Below are 22,220 nucleotides of genomic sequence, written 5' to 3'. Positions count from 1 at the left end.
ATATTTTAATAAATTTGGTGTGGGCTCTCCAACAAGATGATTAATGCTTAACAGTTTAGGAAGATAAAACTTTCATGAATATAATTTTCCCTCATGTAAAGGCATCATATAATCATCTTGTGATCCTTTACTGAAGTGCTTTTTAAAAACCTTGCTGGGGGTACCATAATTCTGCACTCTGACAATTAACTCCTTGATATTTTCTGAGTAATCACATGATGGGTAAAGGTTGTAAAATGTTGAATTCATAACCTTTTAAATGAATTCATTTCAATAGATAATTTTAGGTACCTGCTTTGTGCAAAGTACTATTCAGTACTGAGGATACAGGGATAAAAGGCACCACTAAACAGCCCAGTGGAGTTTATAATCTTTATGAAGCGGGAGGGGGGGTGGGAAGATAAAGTATACGAACTTTATTTTTTAATGGCATTTTATTTTTTTTCCAATTACATGTAAAAACCATTTTTAACATTAATTTTTATAAGATTTTAAGTTCCATATTTTTCTTCCTCTTTTCCTCCCTCCTCCGAGACAGTAAGCAATTTGATTGTATATGAACTTTAAAAACAAAAGATGCAGTCATGTGTGAAATTGTTTCTACTTAGCTTAACTGTGTGAGTGTGTGAATGCATATGTGTGTGTGTCTGTGCATGTATACGTATGTAATGGAACCTAGTGATCTGCAGAACCTTGGGCTAAGTACACTATGACTCATCACCTGAAGTACTTTGTGCTTTGAGATAATAAAGCAATCCTGCTATTGACCACTGAGTCAGGATGAGCCACCCATGAAGCAGCCTTTAAAAAGAGAGAAAATTTATTTTCTTGAATTTTATTTTCCTTTCCTCTCTTCAGAATGTGTGGCAAGGAACTTTCTTTGGGACAGGCAGCAATAGAGATTGCCAGATGCTGTGTGGTTCATAGAATTGGCCCAGGGTCCCGCAGATGTGGGACAGGAGGTGGGGGTGTGAGGTGATCTATTTAACTCTGTGTATATGTATGTAAAAACTTACACAGGTATTTAAAAAAAACAGATAACAGAAATTCAGTTTCCTATACAATCTTCTTTCTTATTATTTGTATATGAAATATTCATGTTGGTTGATGTTAACATGTTAAGCTCACAGCAAAAGTATTTTTTAAAAAGAAGGAAGTAGGGTCTACAGGCATATGCTACAATGGGGCCCTCAGGGGCCAGGGAGAGGCATGGGGTGATAGTACAGATAAGGATGGCTTAGAAAAGGATTCACGAGGCACCATGGCACCAGAGTTGGGCCTTGAAAAAGTAGGATTTTGATTTGTGGAGATGTGTTAGGTATGCACTGCAGTCACAAGGAAGGACCTGTACAAACGTCCAGAAGGTGGGAGAACAACTTACAATACAGTTTTGTTTGAACTCAGTGTGTGATGGGCGGAATGAGGAAGAAGCCTAAGAAGAGAGGACAGGGCCTAGAAAATGGACATTTTATAAAACAAAGGGAAGTCACTGAATGCTTTGGAGAAGGGAGTACACTAGGAGGATTATTTTGGTAGCAACATGTAGGATAATATTCCCAATCAAATTATATTTTAGAGATATGAATATATGACTAGGGAGAAGTGCTTCATAAATGCTACGGATACTGTCTTGCTTTGAACCTAACAAGGAGGAATATATAACCTCCCCTAATTGTGTATAGAATTGTTCTGGGGAGAAGGAAGGAAACAATAAGTAATCAATTACAAATTAAGTTTTAGATGTTTAATTATGGTATTGATTTCCTTTAATAATAAATTTCTTAAGGTGAAAGACTGAGACAAGTCAGAAGAGAAATCAGACTTACAGCCTACGAAGTTTGTCAAGTCCTGAGAAAGCACCATTCATATCTTCAATAGTCCATGAGATTTCATTGTTTTTTAGATCCCTGTTGAAAACAAAGCATTTTATAATGAAGAGTGGAATAATTGACCCACGTATGTGCTTCATGAAGAAACAGCTATGATCCTAGGAGATTTAAACATCAGTCAAGGCTATTTAATTCAACAAACATCTATAATGTATCTACTAAGTGTAAAGGGATACAAAAAAACAAAAAAAAAATCCTTGCCTTCAAGGACCTTACATTCTACTGGTTAGTATCATGTTGAATTTAGTACATAAAAAGGAATAAAACTTGAATAATAATAATAACTTTTTGGCATGGTAGATTTATTGTGGGACTTGGGAGGCAGGAAGACCTGGCTTTGATTCTCATCTCAGACACTTAATTTCTCTCTGCCTCCATTTTCTCATCTGTAAAATGAGTATTATAGCACATACCTCATAGGGTTATCATGAGGATCAAAAGAGATAACATATAGAAAAGCATTTTGCAAATCTTAAAGTGTTATGTAAATGATATTATTATTTATAGATAGTATCTCATTTGAGTCTTGCCAGAACCGTAGGAGATAGCTATTATTATCTTCATATTATAGATAAAGAAATGAGGGAGACCTATCAGATGACATGCCCAGAATCATAGGGATGTTAAGCAAGGCCAGAACTCGACCTACTATGTCAGAGCCATAAACATTAAAAAATTTCCCAAACCCTTTGACTACAGCAAATTAAGTCAGGAGCTTCCTAGCTCCCTATCAATGTGGATATATACAGATGATTGTTGTTTGTCCTTTGTTCTCAAAGCGGACCATGACATCAGGAAGGTGATGCCATGACTTTCAAGTGAATTAGATTTAAGTGAAGGAGGGCTGTGCAACGTCACCAGCCTCACTTTCTCCTCTGGAGCCATCTGGGTCCAGTGGCAAGATATAGATCAGGACAACTGGTGATGTCCCCTAATGCAGTGCGAGATCTTGGCCTTTTTAAGGTATGGTCTTTCCCAGGTCTCAGTTTGACTGAGGCAATGCCCATTCAGTGATTAAAGCTAGGTCAGAAAGGAGGCAAAGAAAGGCCTCTTTTACCTAGTCAAAAGAAAAAAAAATCAATCTGGAAGGGCAAGACCCTTAGGAGTTGTGGCACAAAAAAGGAATAATTGTGATTTACACTCACTCTGAGCCTTCAGGGCCCAAACAATGACCAAGTGAGGCTGGGGTGGGGACCTCTTGTTGGCCAATCAATGAGACCCACAGTGATTTAGGTTTAAGGCATGGTCCTTAAGAAAGAAATCTAGCTGGTAAATCCCAAGATATCTTGTGAGGTTTCAGTGACAAAAATTTATATTCCTTTGGGCAGAGCACCTACTCTGGATTTGGGTTTAAGGCATGGTCTTTCCTAAAGACCTTGAAGGCCTTAAACCCAAATCCAGATGACTAGGTGAACACTAAAAACCTTGATGTTCCAAAAAGTTGGTTAAACATTAAAACCACTGTTCCAACCACACAAGCCAGAGTATGCCAAAGCATACAAAGTATCTTTCAATTAGGTAATGTTTCAAACAGTGAACAGAACAAAATGTTTCTAATGCGTAAGGAACAAAAGTAAATTATACAAGGTAAATTAACTCTTCAGATATTTAAAGCGGTCAATAAAGTTACCTTCATTTCTCTCTAAAGACAGAGGTGAATTTAAATAGATTGCTAATATCGTATCATCCACATTCCTTTAGTGGTCCCATAACAATTTATGCCTTTGGTTATTTTTTAATCTGTAATTCCTATAAGGAAAAACTAGTGGATTTAAAATTGTTTTCCTCTTGAGACGTTTACATCAAGTTCTTTGAGATTAGGACAACTCTGTAATCACCAAGGACAATCTCATCATTGTCCTTTTTAATCTTTTCAAGAAACACATATGGATACAGTGGATCTGCTTTAATGAAACTGATCTGGGAGAGATTAAGACACTATTTCTGAGGTTGTACACATTTCCTTCCCAACAAAGAAAAGCTGCTTGAAAATAAGTGGGCACATTTAGGAACCAATTAAGTTCATGTACTGAAAGCAAAATGTGTAACTTACAATGTCTGTAAACTGGAAAGCCCCCGGAAGGCACAATCAGCAATGTAGCTGACTTTGTTGTTTCCAATGCGGAGAGTATTTAGTAAGCTTAAGCCCACGAAACTTGAATCATCTAACCTTGCTAAGTGATTGAAAGTCAGGTCCCTGCAAAGGCAAAATAATTGAGTCAATGTTAATAACATGTTCCTTATTCAATTCAACACAATGCTTTATTTTTGCAGAAAAGCTATTATAACAATAATCCTCACAAAATCATCCTTAATAATACTGAGCTTGTGCATGATTTCTGATCCGAGCAAATTAAACAAATAAGATTCTTTTCATTTGAAAATGACCATGGCAATATTTCAGCACATGTATCACCACAATTAAATAGACACACTTGGCTTCAACTTATCACAATACAACTGGGGGAAGGAGGGAGCAAAGAAAGGAGAGTGGTAGTAAGGGAAGGAGGGAGGGGAGGGAAGGTGGGTGTTGTCACCGTGGAAACTTAGCTAGGAAAAGCTCACAGATCAATGTTAAGAAGCTCTTGTTTTGGCATGAGCTCTGTAGTGAAGAGAATAAAAGTCAACTCACAGCTCACTGAGTTTCTGGCAGAATTCCCAGGCATCAGAGCTGATCTTGTGAATGGCATTTTGGCTGAGATGGAGTTCCTGCAACATCAGCAAGCCATAAAGCCAGCCTTTGGTGATCTCTGTTAGGTTGTTATGGTCCAACTGCCTACAACCACAACAAGAAGCAAAGACAGGACTCAAATATTCATTTTATTATCTGTCTTGTCATATACATATTAGAGACATATTTGATTACAATAGATTACATATTTTTGTTGTTTTGAGTTACTTGGGACCTGAGGATACAAAAAATTTTGGTTACCAAGAGATCAAAGGAGAGGAAAATAACATTTTTAAAAATTCTTATGTTTAGTATTTGAAACATTATTGAAAACAAAATAATCAAGAGACAGTAAATATAATGACCTCTGAAAGAGACCTGTGACATAACTCTTATGTTTTCTTCCAGCTCCAATAATTATCTTCCATGATTCTAGGATTCGAAATTCTAAAAGGAAACTGTGATCTTTCACACTTACAAGATCTCCATGTTGCTAAGTCCCCAGAAAGCTCCATCCATAAGTCTGTTTATTCCATTTCTTTGCATTTTCAGTGATTTGAGAGCACCCAGTCCTTGGAAGGTGAGTCCATCCACTTTTTTAATCTTATTGCGATTCAGCTCCCTGTAAGGAAAATGAGAGTTGCATATTTAGTTTACACAATCAGAATCAGAGGGTATTACCTCACTATATAGACACTAATAAGAAAGAGCTGTCTTTCACAAAAGGTCAATTCCAGTTCCTTGGTCTTGGGTTCTCAAAGGATGCCTTGATTAACCACAAGCTCTGACAGGTCCCACAAATCTTGATATGGGCCCAAAACAAGGACCAATCTAGACTGTCCATGAAGTCTGGAGAAAGACATCATTAAGTGATGAACATTTCTGCCAAGCATGAACCACTGACCAAATATTTGACTGTGAATTGGTTGGAAAGGGTGCCAATAATGATGAAACCATGGATTTTTTGAGGAACTAAATATAAAATATTTGTATCCTTTGATTTCAATTTAACTACCCAAACATTTCTACTGGAAAGAATTTGTAAAAGGTATTTTTCTTTTGAAATCACAAGTCATATAAAATGTATTAAATCCTAACAAAATTCCATTGAAATGAAATTATTCCTTGATTTTTAAATTTTGGTCCATTGAGAATAAACTCAAAACCATTTGTAACAATTCAGGATTGGGTCTGAAATTAAAACACTGTAATCATTTCATATAGCCCAGTGGATCAAGCAAGATTATCCTGTCAAATCTTATGTCACGGATTACTCTCTAGTTTTGAAAAATGCTATTTAAAAACAATAAGCATACATAAGAAAGATGTTTTCAGTTACTTAATCAAATGTCATTATTTTTTAATAGGACTGGTGAGCATCCTTGTTTTCTTCAACAAGAAGACTTCAAATTTGTTTTCTGTCTTTGTTCAGTACTGACAATAATTCTTTAAGTTAGAGAGTAACATTTGCATCATAAGACAATTTGAAGGAAATGTAGTTCATCCCTTGGCATCTAAGACATTTTCAACGTATTACTATTTACTCATGAAGCTCTGAGAATACTTACAGATGCTGCAGGTGAGGCAGTTTAAACATCTTTGGGGGAATAGTTGAGATTTTGTTCCTATTCAGTTTCAGCACCTGAAGAGTGTTAGCCAAATTGTCAAAGGAACCAGCTTCCATGGATCTGATTGGGTTGCTATTTATATACCTGTTGAAAGTAAGTTTAATAGATGAGTTTCCTTTTTTTTTTTTGGTTTTGTCTGTGAAGGAAAAAAAAAGTCTTCTCCAGATAAGGAGAATTCCTGTAGAGTTTAAACATACTGCCACTGGACACAATGGATATTTGCTGATTTCTACTGGTCTAAACTATTTTCATTATGATACTGAGATGTTTTAATTTCTACTACCACAAGTATAAACAGATGCAACTCATATAAAAGCCCTTTGGGATCCTCAATAACTTTTAAGGAAGGGATCCTGAGACTAAAAAGTTTGAGAAGCACTGGTCCAGCCTAATTCTCGGTATGTGGCAAACAACTAGGTGAGGAAGGAGTCTTACATTAACAACCTTTTGTAATAAGAGCAATTTGACACCTTGGAAGGCATAAAATAATACAAACTGATCAGTACATTATACAGAAGTTGATATAACTAAGTGTGGCAGAGTGAATTCATTTAATTCATAAGAAATTTTTGTGAAGATTTTTCCCACTCCCAAAATAAGATCTACTTGAATCCTGTTGCTTCCTATTATTCAAAAAGGGTATGGATGTCTATAGGAAATTTATCAGTTTCAAAGTTAAATCAATTGATTGCCTTTGCAGTAACATAAATCAAAGTTAAATCACTTATAATAGCAGAGGATGACGTACCAAAATGATAACAAATTTTATATTTTAGATATTACTATATCAAACATTTTTGAAGGAATACTTACAGATATTTGAGCTGTAGAGAAGGAAATGTAGTTTTGAGCTCCGAAATATTGTTGCTGCTGAGATCTAATGTTTCTAGTGATTGAAATGGTTTTAGTTGTTCAGGTAAAATTTCAGTGATTTTATTATTGGCCCTAGAATTTAAAAATATCATAGTTGATGATATAAGATTAATATATCACATCATTAACATATGCCACTGCTCACATTTTTATGGTGCTTTATAGATAACAAAACTTTTTACATACATTGTAACCTTTATTACTATTATCATATTATCAACCAACTGGTTAACTGTATCATTACCATATTATCAACCAACTGGTATCATGGTGGCTACTGATATTATGAATTTCCTGTTTTCACAATATTGGAGTATTACAGAGCTCATGAACACTCAAAAGAGATTGGCCTAACAAACCAAATGGGAAGAACCAAGTGGATGAAGAATTTCTACTGTCCAGACTATAACATTTGGCTAGCTGGATACCTCATTGATGTAGTCTAGAATACATATCTTGGATAGATACTGCAAATGGACAAATTAAGTCCAGAATTAAATAGGAAGAAGAAAGCAAACCGGATTGTACATGGGGGAAATAGCACAATGTCTTTGATTATCTCGAGCTGCTCACTGATATAAAACTCATCTATCCAAGCAAGTCTCTTCTTCCAATGATGTTCAGTGGCTGCTGCTCATGGGACAGCATAATCTCTGAAGAGCCAAATTGTTGATGACTCAAATGTCAATAAAGAGATGCATAGTGGGCCAAAGAAGGCTGAAGAACATTAGCGATGATGATTTTATGGGAGAAGCAGTTTAAATTATACTATCCAGGAACTATATGATTGGAAAAGATGGTAGGCCACTCACTAGAGAGAGCAAGGGATAAAAGATGGACAGCACACAATCTACAAACTAGTACCAAGGGAATGCTAAATGATCTAAAATAGAAGGCAGTCTACCTTGATGGATGGATGATCTACAGAAGATGATTGTGGGAGGATATGAGTCCTTAAAAAATTATACAAGGCAAACATAAGTAGAAATCTGTACCAAATGAGATCACGAAGCACTGATATATTGAGTGTATTAATAACTCATGTTTCTAAAGTGCTTTCAATTTTAAAAAGCATCTCCCCTCCAAAAAAAAAACAACCTAAGTAGTGAAAATATTATTACCTTCATTTTACATTTGGGAAAAGTAAAGTTCAAAAGGTTTCAGGTGATACGCTCAAGGCCCTGCAGCCACCAAAGGACAGAGCTGGGACCCCTCCATTCCAGGTTTTCTGATCAAGTTCTAATCCTCTGTCTACTGCATCCCACTGCCCCCACACCCTTCCTTTGTCATTTTAGATCATCTTCAAAAGAACAGGTATACTGTGGGAACTGCTCAAAAGGCATTCCAGAAAGGCACAGTCTTCTAACTTGCCAAGCATAAGCAGGCAAACACAATCACTCATGGCATTAACTGTCATTAAGGTTTAGACACTAGACCAGGTATGCAAATACAGTGGACTGAATGTTCAGAAAATCATTATTAACCCAGGTCCCTTAGTGGAGCAGCTTAAAAAAAAACAAAACCAGTAGAACATGGGGATCAGGCTGATTTATGTTTCATTCTTATCATGCCTGGTTGAATTCAAATAGGGGAAGGGCTTGTTCTATTAACTAAAATGTCATTTTATAGGAGTAGATCCAACATATTTACAAAGGTAACTCACCGGGAACAGAATAACTTAGGAAAAATGAGTCTATCTAGACAGTAGAGGGGGAAAACGTTTATTATATAAAGATTAAGAAGTTATACACTGCAGTAGATAGAGGTGTTAGGTTTGAAGTCAAAAAACTCTGGTGTCTCTAGGGAGGGACACTAAGCAAGTCGTCTAACCTCCCTATGTCTTAGGCAGCACCCTAGCAATTAACTCCGGAGAAACAATTTCAATCTGCATGGATGGAAGGAGTTACACTGACACAAATGACCGATTCTGAAAACATGTCTCATATATTCATATATGAAAGGTAAAGGAATTGGGAGTATACTATAATTCAAAGAGGAGGAAATTTAGGAGAACAGACTATTTGAAACCATTTGGAAAGTTCTTCTAAAGTATATATAATAATCCATACTACCGCCTATGGCTAGTGAATGTCCCTGAATCATCATTCTTCAATAACTCATAATCTTACAATGCCTGATGGTTATCATCCTCAGCATCTCTTCTCAAAGTACAGTATAGAACTGTACATGCAGATAGTACAGGAGATTGGAATGAATATGCATTGACCTCCCAGCCCTCCCTATCCCAGAACATATCTGAAGCATATAAATAACTTATGAGATGAGCTCATCTAGTCGTCATTTGCTTTGTCCTTCAACAAATAAAATGTAGCTAAATGACAGTTATGTTTAGTCTGTTTCAAATCACCGTAGAAGAAACTCTATGATGATGACAAATAGAAAAATCTGAAATTAAGGATATAAAATCTTATAAATATTTAGTTTCTAATTTTTTTGTTGTACAGTCCTTTCAGTCATGTCCGACTCTTCGTGACCCCATTTGGGGTTTTCTTGGCAAAGATTCTGGGGTGATTTGCCATTTCCTTCTCCAGCTCATTTTACAGATGAGGAAACTGAGGCAAACAGAGTTAAGTGACTTGCACAGGGTCACACACCTTTAACTCAGGAAGATCAGTGTTCCTGACTCCAGGCCCCACACTATCTACTGCACTACCTGGCTGCCCTTAGTGTCTAATATTACTTGACATCAAATAGAGACTGTTGCTTCGATTTAATTAAATATTTATTAAGCACCTACTATATGTAATGCTCTGAGGATACAAAGAAAACAATTAATTCCTATCTTCATCTTCTGCAGAGATGACAACATGGAACACAAGTAAGCGTATTTCCTCCTTTCAATGATGTCTCAGGGAGACTATTATTGTCTATATTAGAGCCAGCTAAGGGTTCAGTTATTGTTAATGTAACTTCAAGAGCAGACAGAATGATGGGACAACAGTACGGTGTGGCAGGGAGAACTAACAGTTAAAAACTGGATTGACATGACTCTGTAGTGAAGAGAGGAAAACAAATGAGGAGAATTCCCTGTTGGAACTTCAATTTTAACAGTGGTGTTACAAAGTGTACTTTAAGAAGGTTCTGTGGGAAGTATAGAGGGACAGCCTATTTTAGAAAGACTATTTATTTCCTGTGTTCATTGAATAGAGAACAGAAAGAAAGAATTAAAATGGTAAAGAGATTTTAATCATCATTAATTAGGTGGCACAGTGGATAGAGGGGGTCTGGAGTGGCCATCACAACCTCATTATTCAAAAAGCCTTTTTGTTCCATCCTTCTACCTTTCCAGCATTATTTAACTATGTTCTAACTAGACCTTTTAGGTCTTCCCCAGATTTGTCTTGTTTTCTCCTACCCCCACACATTTCTATACTCCCCCTGTGCCTACAATTCACTTCATCCTCATCTCTGCCTTGGACCTTTTTCTTTAAGGATCAGCTCAGGTACCCTCATTTTTGTGAAGCCTTTCCTAATTTTTTTTAGAACTTTTTATCTGCATATTTGTTTTCCTTTCCCCCTTGCCCCCTCCACCCCCACCTCACCCCACTCACCAGCCACCCTTTTGTATTATACTTTAGGCATCCAAACCACCCATGTAGCAGGTATAAATGGTTCTGTAGAGTAACTACACACACTAGGAGGTCATTCATCCTTCCTCAGCCTGCCCTTAAGCTCATGGCTATATAATTTTCTAATACCAAGTTTTATAGCAATCTAGGATTATGACGGATAATTTATTTCTTATTAATAAATTTGCAACCTCTTCTCATTAGCTAAATACAAAACCCATTCCAGTCATTAAACATTAATTTTTCATTGAAACTTCCTTTCCCATTCAGTAATATTACTCATATTTGTCTGTTTAAATAAATGTTAGTTACTATATATGATTTATTTTCTTATTCATGTTTATGCTTTTTTGTATTATATATAATGAGAGCTATAATAAATAAAATATAGTGATGTATGACTATTTATTATATTTTGGTTTTAATCAATGCTCTTGCCACAGGCACTGCAAACCTTTAAAATACTGGTATTTGACTCCACTTATCTGGAAATTCTTCCCAAATTGTTCAACTCTAAATAATTTTATTATTGTCATTCAGTCATTTTGGTTGTGTCTGGATCTTTGTGACCCCATTTGTGGTTTTCTTGGCAAAGGAGCTGTTTGCCATTTCCTTCACCAGCTCATTTTACAGATGTAGAACCAAGTCAAAGAGGGTTAAGTAACTTGCCCAGGGTCGCCTAGCTAGTCAGTGTCTGAGGTCAGATTTGAACCCAGGAAAATGAGTTTTCCCAACTCCAGGCCCGACACTCTATCCACTGTACCACCTAGCTGCCTTAGATAATGATTAAAATCTCTTTACTATCTTAATTCTTTCTTTCTGTTCTCTGTTCAATGAAGGTTTAAAATACAACTAGCATCTCCCACCTGGAAACCAGGGACTGACTACCCTGCCCTCCTGGCCTTGTCAGAATCTAACCTCCAGAGCTGTGGGACAGTGGATGGAATGCTAGGCCTGGAGTCAGGAAGATCTGAGCTCAAATCTGATCTGAAATACTTAGCAGCTATATGACCCTGGACAAGTCACTTCTGTGTGCCTCAGTTTCCTCATCTGTAAAATGGAGATGATAGCATCTACCTCACAGGGTTGTTGTGACAATTAAATGAGACAATAATTGTAAAGTGTTCAGCCCAGTTCCTGACACATTGTAAGTGCTATAAAAAGTTAGTTATTACTATTATTGTTGTTGTAATTATTATTCCCCAACAACTATGATATTAGGGAAGACGGACATTTGCTAGCTGAATTTCAACAAAAACCTTTGCATGTTTGGTGGATGCGTCTGAAAAATAATTACCATGATTGAGTCAGTGCAACCCAGGATAACACATCTTCTATCTGGATCTCAGATTCTCTGGGAGATATCACTTTCTGATTATGACAAACATGCATCAAAATAAATTAAACTTAAAATCAGACTGTCAAAGTATCGTAAACTTTCATATAAGGATTTGCAATAATAGTCAACCATATAAAATCACACTGCTCATATTTTTTTTTAAAAAAATCTTTTAGTGAGTCAAGCATTTTTGTACCATTAAAATAACAAATATTTTAAAAATATTGCTTTCATATGTATCACATCCTTTTAGTTTCTATTTTGTGTGTGTGCATGCGTGTGTACATGTGTATGTGTGTGTATTCATTTAAGGGTACATGCTCAAAAAATTTTTTTAGAGAGGATGTATGATCAAAAGAAGTTTGAAGACTCCTAAAACAAACAATTGGAATTGGAATGTGAAAAGAAGAAATGGATTTAAAATCAAATATAAGCAATTATTATACACTACATGCAGAAATAACTTTCTGAGGATTTACAGTGAAAGATACTGCCAAAGATGGCAGAATTTTCTCTGATGACCTTTAAACCTAGGATCAATTTTCATCCAGCTACAGTTTTGCTGCTAAGCCATACCCATAGGTGAAAAGGCTGAAAAGTCTATCTAGATGGTCTTTCATGATCCTTTACAGTCTTAGAATTCTATGCATTTTAAAAAGTACATAAATAGAACCAGGAGAACAATGTACACAAGCACAACACTGTAAACAGAAAGAATAATAAAACAAAACTGAACCAAATGTGTAAATTTAATGACAAACAAAGCTCTAACCCAGAAACAAGAGGCTGGGAACAATGGGTATAGAAGGGCCCAAGACTGCCAGACACAGCCAATGTCATGGCTGGTTTTACTGAACTTTCTTCTTTCCTTCTTTTTACAAACTTTGTTACAAAGGAGGGCTCTCTGAGGAGGAGGCAGAGGAAGGAAGCTATTCAGAAACGAATGTGACATAAAAATAGAAGGCGTAAACAAACCTTTTCCATGAATTCCATGACTCTTCCATTTCTCACTAAATCACAGCACTAAGTGAAAGCCATATATTATCAAGACCTCCAGATTTAGACAAACCCTAAACAAATATTTCTTTACATTCAAGTGATAAATGAATGCCAGCTGTGACCTGCTTGAGTTCTGCCTATTTCTCAGTGTTGGCTCTGCCAGGAAACAAGTCTCCTTGATCTAGTTGTGAGGTATGGAGAAGGAGGACTGATACAATTAGTGAATTTAGATGCCAGCGAAAAGGACTCAGTTCAAGAGACAAGCCACAGTATTTGGGGTCAGGAGGTGTTGGTTAAAATTAACCAGACTTGGGGGAAGAGACCAGTTTTTTTTCTCTTAAATATCTAATGCAAATGCTTAGATTACCAGAATGTCCTAACATGCAAAACACTAATTCTAATCACATCCAGGCCAAGACCCCCTTCCCAATCACTCTCTTCTCTTAAGTTCTAGGCAGATTTTGGCCCCCAGGGCTGGGCTGGTATAGTTACCAATACATAACAACAATAAAAACACAATAATGTCTTGCTGAAAGTATTTTTTCCCAATTGACAAATGGAATAAATTAGTATTTTGGAAAGAAAGAGAAAAAGAGCTCACAGGTGTCTATCATACTGGCCAAATAAAGGCTACAAGGTAGATAACAGGTCACACTAGTCTTAGTTTATACATCAGTTTGTTTATAAGGTAATTATTAACAAGGTATTAAAACTGCCAATTACTTGAATGACGAATAAAATTTTCCTTGCAGTAAAAGTGTGCTCCAGCCAAAGCCAACAATTTCCTGAACTGCACGCCTCCTAATTTGCAGTGTGAAAGTGTTCAGTTATAGACGCGCCTTACACAGGGCCGTCTTTGTGTCAAGTTCTGCCCCATAAAACAAAAATTCCTTAAAACTGGCAGGAGAATGGTCCCTGTATCACAAAATTTTTAGTCTGTCTTGATGGAACGGAATAAAATCCAAACACCAGCTTCAAATTAGTTCTCCAACTAACTGGCAAGATGCCACTTGACATGGACCAGCTGAAGGGTGTGTGTGGGGGAGCCTTGCTTCACACTAACGGGTCCAAGAGGAAAGCAAAGAGGACAACAAGATCAAAGTTTTTCAAATACCCAACGTGCAAAGCAATAAGAGCTCCAATGATTTCATGATGTGACTCACCAGCTACTTAACAACAGACATTTGTACAGCATTTGCTCTTTACAGACCCTACAACTACTCTAAGGTGCTAATTTGGTCTCCATTTTACATTTGAAGAAACAGAGTCACACAGCTCAGTACAAATCTAAGACCAGATTTAGATCCAAGACTCCTGGTCCAAGCTCAATTCAATGTGCCACCTGGCAGCCTCACACTGCTGGTACAAGTATGAGTTAAGAGACCTGAACCTGACTCTATGTACCACACTGCCTCTCCCAGAAGATCACTTAAATCCTTATCCTAAATTGCTAGAAACATCATTTTCAAAAAGCTCAGTAACTATACTGATTTTTAATACTTAATATTCTATACTTTTCTATATTAATACCAAATGTAAACAATTCTCTTATTTTTATTCAAGACATGATTGGGTAAATGTTTCAATTCTTCTAGCATAAACAGTAAGAATATTTTGGGGATGTTGAATTTATGAAGCACATTAAGTTCAAATTAATTCCTAAGACACAGTATAATTATCCTCTGATGGCCAAATACTAGGCTTGGGATGGAAGTGGGGAATAGGTAGGGATATCCAGGGAGGACAAGAAGTTCCTATTTCCTAATGGGACAAGAAATAATAAAAATTCCTGGTTCTTTTAGGATCTCCCATCCTAAGTCCTCTCTCCCTGTGCAGCCTACCACCCAATTTGATCATATTGCTGCAAGAGAAAGGTGCCCATAAACAAGGAAAAGTGCTAGAGGGCTACATTTAAATGTCCATTAAATATCCCTTATTTTCTACAAATAATTCAATTATATATGCTAAGTCACAGGTCTCTATAAAATAGTTCATAAAGTCTAGAGCTCATCAAAGGGGCTTCTTTTAGTCAATTATTTGAACTTATTCCGTCTAGCAGTGCTGGTTACAAGCAACAAATGTAGTCAGTTCTGAATTTTTGCTCTTCTGCTGCTTAGTTCATAGACATACTTTTGTGGAAGAAAAAATTGGAGTAACGACCAAACATAAGTCAATGGACAGTAATTGATAATTGGTTCCTGAATAATTGAGAAATGGCTAGTTGTCTCTTTATTGACTCAGTCCCCTAGATTTCCAAAGAATAGCTTGAAATAAGGAATTAAAGACCCATATCTTGAAGACAACTCTCTGAAACAGATTAAGTTTTCAAAAGGATATAAAAAATAGACTAAAATAGGCATTCTTAACCTTTCTCGTATCATATACCGTGTTAGCAGTCTGATGAAATCTAGGCACATATTTTTGAGATTATGTTTTTAAATGTATAAAATACATAAGATTTCAAAGGAAATTAATTTTATTGAGTAAATTACTGAAATAGTTTTTTTAAAAGTTTTACAGATCCACTAAAATCTCTCCATGAAACCCTCGGGGAGGGGAGTATGTGTGGATGCCAGATTAAAAACACCTAGATTAAAAGGCAAGAAGGACTAGAATCTAAGAATACCTTGAAGGACCAAGCAAATTTGTGTCAGCTGATATACCCTGTCCTTAAAAGGCAGATTTAAAAAAAAAATCTATCTACAGAATTCATCCATTCATTCAGAAAACTTTTGCTGAGTACTTAGGTCGACACTGTGAGGAATATATAAGAAGACAAGACCTCTGTCACAAAAAAGCTCAAAACTACAATCACAATAGGAAAACAAAACTTAAAAAAGCTCTTCCTGATTCACAGAAAAGCAGAGAGAACAAATTAAAGAATTAACATGGAGAAATGACAGATGGAGTGGAAAAAATAAGCCAATTGAAATCTTATTTTAATAAAAAAGATATCTACTGAATAATACATGGAATCTTAATCTCCTAGACTGAAGTAAATTTTATGGACACTAATCAAAAACAAGTTTTCACACTTAATGCCAGAAAACAAACAAAGACAAATTTTACAAATTGTGCCAAGAGGACACTGGCTCATTACAAAGAGCCAACAGATCAGGGGATACTTTTGCTACAGCCCTGAATAAGGTGAATTCAAGTGGTCAAAGGGAGGGCAACTCTGGGCCTGGCAAGATAGATTAAGGAATGACTGCCCTCACACCTATAAACTTTTATTTCCTATTTCACAATGGAATCAATGTACAGATGGGGCTTTTATTTAAAAATTCATTTCATGGCCAACTTCGCCAAGGGATACTTCTAATGTGAATGCTGCAGAACGGTTCACTATTTTGCTTACTCTCTCTGGGGACAAGAACATGGGACTTAACATTAAAAAGAGTGAGAAGAATCTACCTCTCAAATACCTCTAAACAACAGAAAAATTACTTGATATAGATGTTCCCTATAGACCAGAAGAAAACCATGTCTTATTTAAAAAATTAGGTGGTATAACACTGAACAAATAGATTAATTTAGGTAGAATTGTCATTTTTATTATATTGGCTCAGCCTACCCGTGAGCAATAAATATTTTTTCAATTGTTTGGATCTGACTTTATTTGTATGAAAAGTGTTTTGTAATTATATTCATATAGTTCCTGAATTTGTCTTGGCAGGTAGACTCCCAAATATTTTATATTGTCTACCACTATTTTAAATGGAATTTCTCTATGACTAATATGGAAATGTTTTACATGACTGCACATGTATAAACTGATATCTGATTGTTTACCATCCGGGGTGGGAGGGGGATAGAATTTGGAACTCAAAACTTTTAAAAAATGTTTTAAAAAAAACTTTTAACATGTAACTGAGAGAAAAATTAAATATTATTAGGAAAAAACCAAAAATATTAGATGAATATACCTTTCCAGTAAATTCCGCAAGATATTCTGATAAGTTCCACCACCTGGAGTTGAAAGCAGTTTTAATAATAAAGCGAAGAAGTTCTAATAATTTGCTTCCCAAAGCAATTTTGAAAATAACTTTTAGTTCCTTCTTTCCTCTGAAGTATATTCATTCTCAAATACTGAGACAAAAACAAACTCGACTAAAGTACTCCATGAAAATGTAAGTTTTCCCAGGATTTCAACTCCTTTAAATGAAGGCCATTCACTGGAGCCATAGGAACAACTGTAAGCAAATGTGAGACCTAGAGGTTTTTGAATGATTAGGAGCTTAGATCAATTTTCCTTATCTATTTTACTTCCTACATCTGACTGCTACATTTTTGCTCGTCTTCAAATGAGCCATTATAGGAAAACCCCACGTCTTCAGTAGAGAGGGTGAAAAAGGAGAGTATCTACACATGAAATTCACATGTCCAAAGGACATTTATTAATCACATTGTTTAGTTCCCTTGGGAGATGCCAGGAGGGTGATGTAAATCAGTCCTCCATGTCTGCCTCCAGACTAGGGTGATAACTTGGCAACTCTCTCCAAAATGGCTTTCCAACTTTCTCTTCTGTATATAAGATGCTCATTTCTTTTCCAAGATTCCTGGATGGTGACTGATGAGGAGCAAAGTGTCATCTACCAACCTCTCTTTCAGATCTTGAGTGCAGTAATAGATTTAGGGAGATGAGAGTATGGGACTGGGATGATTCCCAATTTTCTCCAGTTTGGCTAACAAGGGGGGATGTGGAGAATCTCATCTAGGATTCCAGGTGCTGGCCTGTACGTATGCTCATCTATGAAGTTATCATTGGAAAGAGTACAACAACAACCAAAAAAATGAGTTCTTCTCAGCTGGTGTCAGGAATAAAAGCAAAAGAAAGCAAAAAAGCAATTAAATCTACATAGAGATACAGAATAGGAGCCAGTTAATTTGGGCACAAGCCCTCAGAGATAATTCTACCCCTGAATTGTGCAGCAAATGCCAAGAGGATGTCCTTGGGGTGTTCTTTAAGGGCAAAGATCAAAATCCTTAGGAAAGTGTTTATGACTTTTCCCTTCGGGATTCTATATATGAACTCTAGCTCATATTCTATAGGGAATAGGAGAACAAATTTCCAATATACAAATATCATTACTGGAGGAGAAAGGCATTAAATTATTAATATCACTATTCATAAATGAGTACACTTTTTTCCTAGCAAACAACACCAATTCATTTGCATCCCCCAATATTAGGTAAGATGCCACTTGGAATACCAAATTCTACACAGCAAGCATACACTTACACACACTGTATGAAAGAGTCATAAAAATGACAAACCAAACATTATGAAAATGTGACAGTGATAGTTTAATAGCCTCTTTTAAAAACAGTCAAGAATCTTCATGTTTGAATTTTATAAATGCATTCTGCAAAACTTCTCAAATATTCTCCTGCTAAAAATCCAAATGTTTATTTTTAAAAAAGCCTCACATATTTTCAAGACCAATTTGGGTAAACAAATGCCACTCTCACACAAGTATCACTGGATAAATCACAATGCTGGTTTTACAAAATGAAGAGCAGCCCAAAGGAAACATGGTGTTTTAAGGTCACATTCAAACAACCAGAGAAAAACCTGACTAAGGAGCAGCCGGGGGCTAGACAAAAGCAATGACTTAGCAGTTTCTGTAAAAACCCTTTGGCAATAACAAATCAATTCCAGAGAGCTACAGAATTTTAGATTTGGAAGGAACTTCAGAGTCCAACTCCTACATGTTACAAATGGGGAAACTACAGCCCAGAGAAATCTGAGAACTCATCCAAGGTCACAGAAGCAAGAAGGAAAGAGATGCCTTGTCAATTATCAAAGGTCAATTTCTGATATGCTTGTGTGAATCACAGCCTAAAATGGATCAGTGTGTTGTTCTCATATGTAAAATGTTTTCTTGTTGTTCTGAATAAGACTTATAGTTCAGGTATTTCAACAGCACCTATAGCGATTGTAAATATGGGGTAAATGACTACCTATTTTTTTTAAAAAGAGCCATCATGAAGCTGTTTTCCTGACCAGTTATTAAGCCTGAAGAAGCAATCATTCCATCAACTCATCATGAAATATCAGAAAGCATGAGGTGGCTTTTTTGTTTGTTTGTTTAAGGCCTTCCAAGCCTTGTTAGGTCAAGCATTCAGATGAAAACGAATTATCAACAATTTTACGGGGACCCTAGGAAGAAAGCAGAGAATCCAGGGATCTGCTTGTTACCAAAGAACTAGAATGTCAGGTTCTTTCACAAAGACATTCCTCAACCGACCAAATTATAGCGTCTATATGAATAAGAAATAACTGTCAACACCTGGCAACTGTCTCATACCTACTGCCCAAGACAAGACACAGCCTTGGGCCTTTCAGCTGTAACATGCCAAATGTGCAATCCTAGTTTTTTGGAAGGAAGTGTATACAAGTAGCACCCTTTCTAAAAGGTGTGTGTGTGTGTGTGTGTATCTGTGTTCACAGTAAGTTCCTGTTAAGGTATTTTCACATCATTCAGTGTCCCACTTCTCAGAGTCCATTATGTAGCTACATCCCTTAAGTCCAGTAATTAATGCAAATTATAAATTAGTGAAGTTAATGATCATTTTTTATAAACTGATACCACGCAAATACAATTGACATATTATTTGGTGAAGTTCACCTCCTTATTTGGAAATGTTGTTTTCTCTCTATAGACTGCAAGCAGGAAGCACTACGTATAAAAGTATTGCTGTTGCTGTTTGTTCTTCATTCTCAAAGAGGACCATGACAGCAGGTGATGCCATGGCATGCAAGCAAATTGGATTTAAGTGAGGAAGGGCTGTGCAAAGTCACCAGCCTTACTTTCTCCTTCACAGCCATCTTGTTTAAGAATTCATGAACTTGGCACATACATACTCTAGATTTTGTGTGTATACAGACACATGTATGCACACACATGTATACACACGTGTACATGTATGCACACATGTATGTACACGTGTACATGTGTGCACATGTATGTGGTTTTTACAGAGCATATATGTTATATAGCATATGCAAATTTCTGCCTTAAAAATAAATTCATATACAATAAGAGCTATTTGTCTCCAAAGTAGCAAGAAATTTCTTTAACACAGAGATTTGTCAAGGAAAGGACCTCTCTTATGAAGATAAAAATAAGCTCTCTCCTTTACTACACTTTAAAGACAATTAAGAAGGCTCATTAAAAGAAAACTTGTTTAGGCTGGCCCAGTGGCATCAAAGAATGCTGCCAACTGAGGAAACCTCTGCAAAGGATCCAGATTCATGATTAGGATTTAAATTATTCCAAGGGGTATTTTTTAAAAAGAGACGTGTAAAAATAGAAGTCAGTTCTACTTCCTTTCAACTAGAAGCCAGGTTAACACAAAAGATAATTACCATGTAGCACCCATACGCACAATAAAGATATCCCCAGTTTTGATACTGAGCTTCTAGGGACAATCAAAAGAGTTTTCACATGTCAGTCAAATCACACTTTAAAAGATAAGGGCAAAGGGCTATTCTAAGTACATCTAAAAACCCTACTCTTCTTTGATTCAGAAGTGTAAAATTAAATGGTTAGTCCTTTATATAAAATAAAGACACAAGTGAATAAGACTGCTGAAGGACATATAATTTTGAATAATTATTTAAAAGATATTTTGTCTAGCTCTATAAAAGAACTAGCATTAGCATTTTTAGAAATACCTCAAAGTTAGTATGACATTAATTCCAGAACCTGAAATAAGAGCAGTTTGCACTCATATGAAGCTTTACATTTTACAAAGCACTTCTCTCACAACATTCTACTGATGGAATGAGCAGGACAAATACTGGCTCCATTTCATAGGAGCAAGAAGCGATGAGGAAGCTGACTCAGAGAGATGCCCAAACTTACCTTCTCTAGACTAGGAGTTGTTAACCTGGGGTCTGTGAACTTGTTTTATTTTTTTAAACTTTGATAACTGTATTTCAATATAATTGGTTTCCTTTATAACCCTATATGTTTTATGAATTTAAAGAAATTATTCTGAGGAAGGGTTCATAGGCTTCACCAGACGCTGCCAAAGAGGTCCATTTAATTTAAGAACTATATCTAAGAAGTCTCTCTGTCTCTGTCTCCCTGTCTCCCCTCTCCTCTCCCCCCCCCATATGTTTGTATATGTGTGTGGGGATGTATGTATTTCAAATGGAAAAATCTGCCAATTAAACAGCTGGGCATCTTCAGACTGTTAATGTAGGTCCCTTTTTAGTACAACCCACTGACTTGTAAAAGGGGGAATTTTAAATTAGTCATTTGGCTTTCATTCTAAATTCTATTAAAATGTATAAGAAAGCCTCTATAAACAGGTAGCTTGTCTCAAGCTTCAACCCTGTGACTAGATTTATCTTCTTCTCCTACCTGGTAAAGCTATTCTCCTCTTAAAGTCACTGTTCAGATACTACCTTCCATGGTTCCATACCCTACCACCCACATCAGTTATAAGCAATCCCTCCCTTCTGAATTTCTCATTCAATTCTGTTTAGATTCAATTTTGTAATTTTAATATAATTATCTGTCTTTATCTTACTGTTTACTAGATTGTAAGCTACCTGAGAACAGCTATATATCTTGTTTCATCTTTGTCTTCCCAGCACTTAGTATATTGCAGTGTACACAGTTGGTAGTTGATAAATGTGTATTGAAATATATTGCATCAGAGGAAAGAATCTATACCAATTGACTTCTAAGGTTTCTTAAGCTTCTAAAATCCTTTGATGCTCTGGATTATAACAAAAAGAATCATTACAGAATAGAAACTGTACCTTCTAGCTACATATAGTATCCTATATAGCATGAATATATGGATAAATAACACATATGCGGTACCTATGCATGTATACATTTGTATGTGCGTGTAAACTAGTAACAATTCACTATCCTGCGGCACTAGTCTGCTTCTGGGAAAGAAGCTGCTGATTAAGTCTGAATTGAGAATTCGTTTGTCTGAGGCATAGATAGACGCTCAGTGTTTTAAGAAAAGCAGGTACTAAAGTAGTCTCAGAGTTCTGAGACAGCAGTTGGTCACCTTGAATGTAACCAGCTGGAGAATACTGGAGTAAATGGAGAACACAGTATGTTTCAGTGATTTGTCGATTAAGAATTAAAGAACTTTTCCAAAAATAATTGAGGAAATATGGACACTAGGATGATTCTAATAGGATGGGATAAATGGAATTTACCTGATTACAGAAAGTTGATGAAAATTTGGCTACTA

The 22,220-nt window shown here is 36.2% G+C and overlaps 1 protein-coding gene across 1 annotated transcript in view; it reads right to left on the bottom strand.

The window, feature by feature from the left end:
• The window catches only part of LRIG3 (leucine rich repeats and immunoglobulin like domains 3), a 59,228-nt gene that overhangs the window by 17,744 nt on the left and 19,264 nt on the right, over window positions 1-22,220 (bottom strand). The window contains exons 4-9 of the mRNA XM_036759911.1: window positions 7,002-7,133; window positions 6,129-6,272; window positions 5,039-5,182; window positions 4,522-4,665; window positions 3,943-4,086; window positions 1,827-1,907 (exon numbers count right to left, since the gene is read on the bottom strand). Of these exons, the coding sequence (XP_036615806.1) occupies window positions 1,827-1,907; window positions 3,943-4,086; window positions 4,522-4,665; window positions 5,039-5,182; window positions 6,129-6,272; window positions 7,002-7,133 (789 nt within the window). The remainder of the gene's footprint in view (window positions 1-1,826; window positions 1,908-3,942; window positions 4,087-4,521; window positions 4,666-5,038; window positions 5,183-6,128; window positions 6,273-7,001; window positions 7,134-22,220) is intronic.

This window comes from Trichosurus vulpecula, chromosome 5 (assembly GCF_011100635.1).
Source record: "Trichosurus vulpecula isolate mTriVul1 chromosome 5, mTriVul1.pri, whole genome shotgun sequence".
NCBI classification, from domain to species: domain Eukaryota; kingdom Metazoa; phylum Chordata; class Mammalia; order Diprotodontia; family Phalangeridae; genus Trichosurus; species Trichosurus vulpecula.
This window is presented reverse-complemented; position numbering and strand designations above follow the sequence as displayed.